Source organism: Sinocyclocheilus anshuiensis, unplaced genomic scaffold (genome assembly GCF_001515605.1).
Source record: "Sinocyclocheilus anshuiensis isolate Anshui unplaced genomic scaffold, SAMN03320099.WGS_v1.1 scaffold930, whole genome shotgun sequence".
NCBI lineage: Eukaryota > Metazoa > Chordata > Actinopteri > Cypriniformes > Cyprinidae > Sinocyclocheilus > Sinocyclocheilus anshuiensis.
The window spans coordinates 801,626-803,831 of NW_015539900.1; the positions used below are offsets into that span (position 1 = coordinate 801,626).

At 35.9% G+C, this 2,206-nt stretch overlaps 1 protein-coding gene across 1 annotated transcript; it reads right to left on the minus strand.

The window, feature by feature from the left end:
• Nucleotides 1–252: 252 nt before the first annotated feature.
• On the minus strand, nt 253–2,206 carry LOC107686082 (cerebellin-2-like). Its single transcript, XM_016482919.1, has 3 exons — nt 1,836–2,206; nt 1,593–1,712; nt 253–621 (listed from the first exon to the last, which is right to left on the minus strand). Exons 1-3 carry the CDS (start codon nt 2,121–2,123, stop codon nt 424–426), a joined length of 606 nt encoding a protein of 201 aa, XP_016338405.1. The 5' UTR covers nt 2,124–2,206; the 3' UTR covers nt 253–423.

Sequence of the window (2,206 nt, forward strand, 5' to 3'; positions counted from 1 at the left end):
TGATTAAAGAGAAATGGCTATTTTTTTGTACTTACTACGCTCATACTGAACATCAAATTTATAAGGGCTATACAAATCAATAAAATGTCAAGCACATAACAAAACACTTTTCGTGCAAAATATGCTCCTGAATGCAAAAATATCATTGACAATAACAAACCACTCTTTTCCAAAGCAATATGCAGACATCAATTAGTCCAAATATGGTCACTGTCCCACTTTCTTTTGAATCTCACAAATACTTAAATTCACACACACACATACATACAGTACATACAAACTTGTTACATTTATTCAGGTCCTAACAATAAATAAAATAAGCTAATGCATTCCATGTTCTCTCTGCTACCTTTATTTTTGAAAGCAGATACGGAAATGTCTCTTTGTCTTCAGTCTGGGCCTTTTAAAATGGGTAATATTCAATTAGAGAGGAAAAACAAGAAAGCCAGAGAATGTGGAGTACTTCCACCCGCCCATGAGGTTCCCTCTCTCCAGTTTAAGATAGAGTCTGTCTTCACGCTCCAGGTGAAGCAGAACGCCGTTACTTGCTGCCTCTCGGGTCACATCTTGATCACCGGCAAATGCAGATATTATTGGGTATTCATTATGCATCAGATTGACCTAATGACACGGAAACACAAAATGTGATCAGATGCATTACAAGAAGCCAGATCATCCTTTACTCCATAAAACGAAATAGTATCTGTTTTTATGTTTTAGTATATATTTTTAATTACTAATAAGTAATAGTGACGAGTACCATTTCCGTTTAACTTTTAACTGTTGGTAACTAACACTTGTTAGATAGTCCTTATTCCAATATAGTGACTAGTATCGATTCATTTAGTAGCTAGTATAATACATTACATACTAGAAAATAACAATTTGGTACCGTACTAGTCACTGTTCTAATAGTGAAAACTTACTATTCTGTTTTTACTGGTAAGAATAATTTTTCCAATTTAATTATATGGGGATCTGTGGTTTACGTATTCATATTCTTTTGTGACTAGCTAATGAATTCCAATTGTTATTGATACCTATTCCAATTTGATTATTTCTTAGTTATCACAATTGGCATCTATTTCAGCTTTGAAAGTGGCTATTTAATGTATACAGTATATATATATATACACATATGCATACACACACAAATATCTATCCTAAATGGCATGGGTAACATATCTCATCTCTATTTCTTTTTTATTTGTCATATGAAATGACTAGCCAGAATGATACTTTACAGTTTAATTAAAATCTTACTGATAAGATTACAGTTGGAATACAAAGAAATGTCTAATAACCTAAATAAATATGAATATATATTCAGTTAGTACTAAGAAACCTGTAAAATATTGTAACTATTACGTTAAAGAAGGAGTGGTACTGTCAAATGAATTGTTAGCCTATTAGTAAAACTAAAGGTAGCAGCAGAAATTTCAATACTTGGGCTAGACAGACATGAGTAGTTAATATATGCACTTATCAATATTTCATTGTGTTATAATTCAGTGGCAAACCATTCAACTGAAGTTTCAGTTGTTTATAATTTGTTTCGTATAAAACTCCTGAATGTTAACAAATAGACTCACCTGAATTGTCTGTCGGTTGTAGACCTTCACAACGTGAAAGCTGAAGCTGTAAATGCCTCGCCGAGGAGCTTGAAATACACTCGTCTTAAGATCGAAATGATTTCCGATGTTCACTAGTACCTGCAAAAAGGTGTTTGTTCACTTGGTTAACGTATGTTTTGGACACGTTCTCTTGGGGGAAACATGTTAAAGCCTACTTAACACACAAATACGCGTTGCCTAAATGTGAAAGCAAGGTCTGACCTGATCAAAGTAGATTGTCATGGACTTGTTACTCATTTCTGATGGTTCATGGTTAGTTCCTCTGACTGCAGAAAAAGCCACTTTAGCACCAGCAGCTCGGACAGATATCCCAAACGACGAGGTCACTCCTCCTTCGGCGGACGGGTTCGAGTCACACACAACTAAACATTTTCCTTCCAAAACTACCGGTTCTGTGTCATTCTGTCCGAGGGAAAACGCAACGCTGAATCCCAGAAGAAGGGTGGAGGCCAGTACGGCCAAAGATCCCGGTTCCCTGGCTCTCAACATGACTGTGGAAGACCTCTGTTCTGAGCAAAAAATACTAACGAGCACTCTTAGGAGATCAGTGAAGACGAAAGCACCTCTCCCTC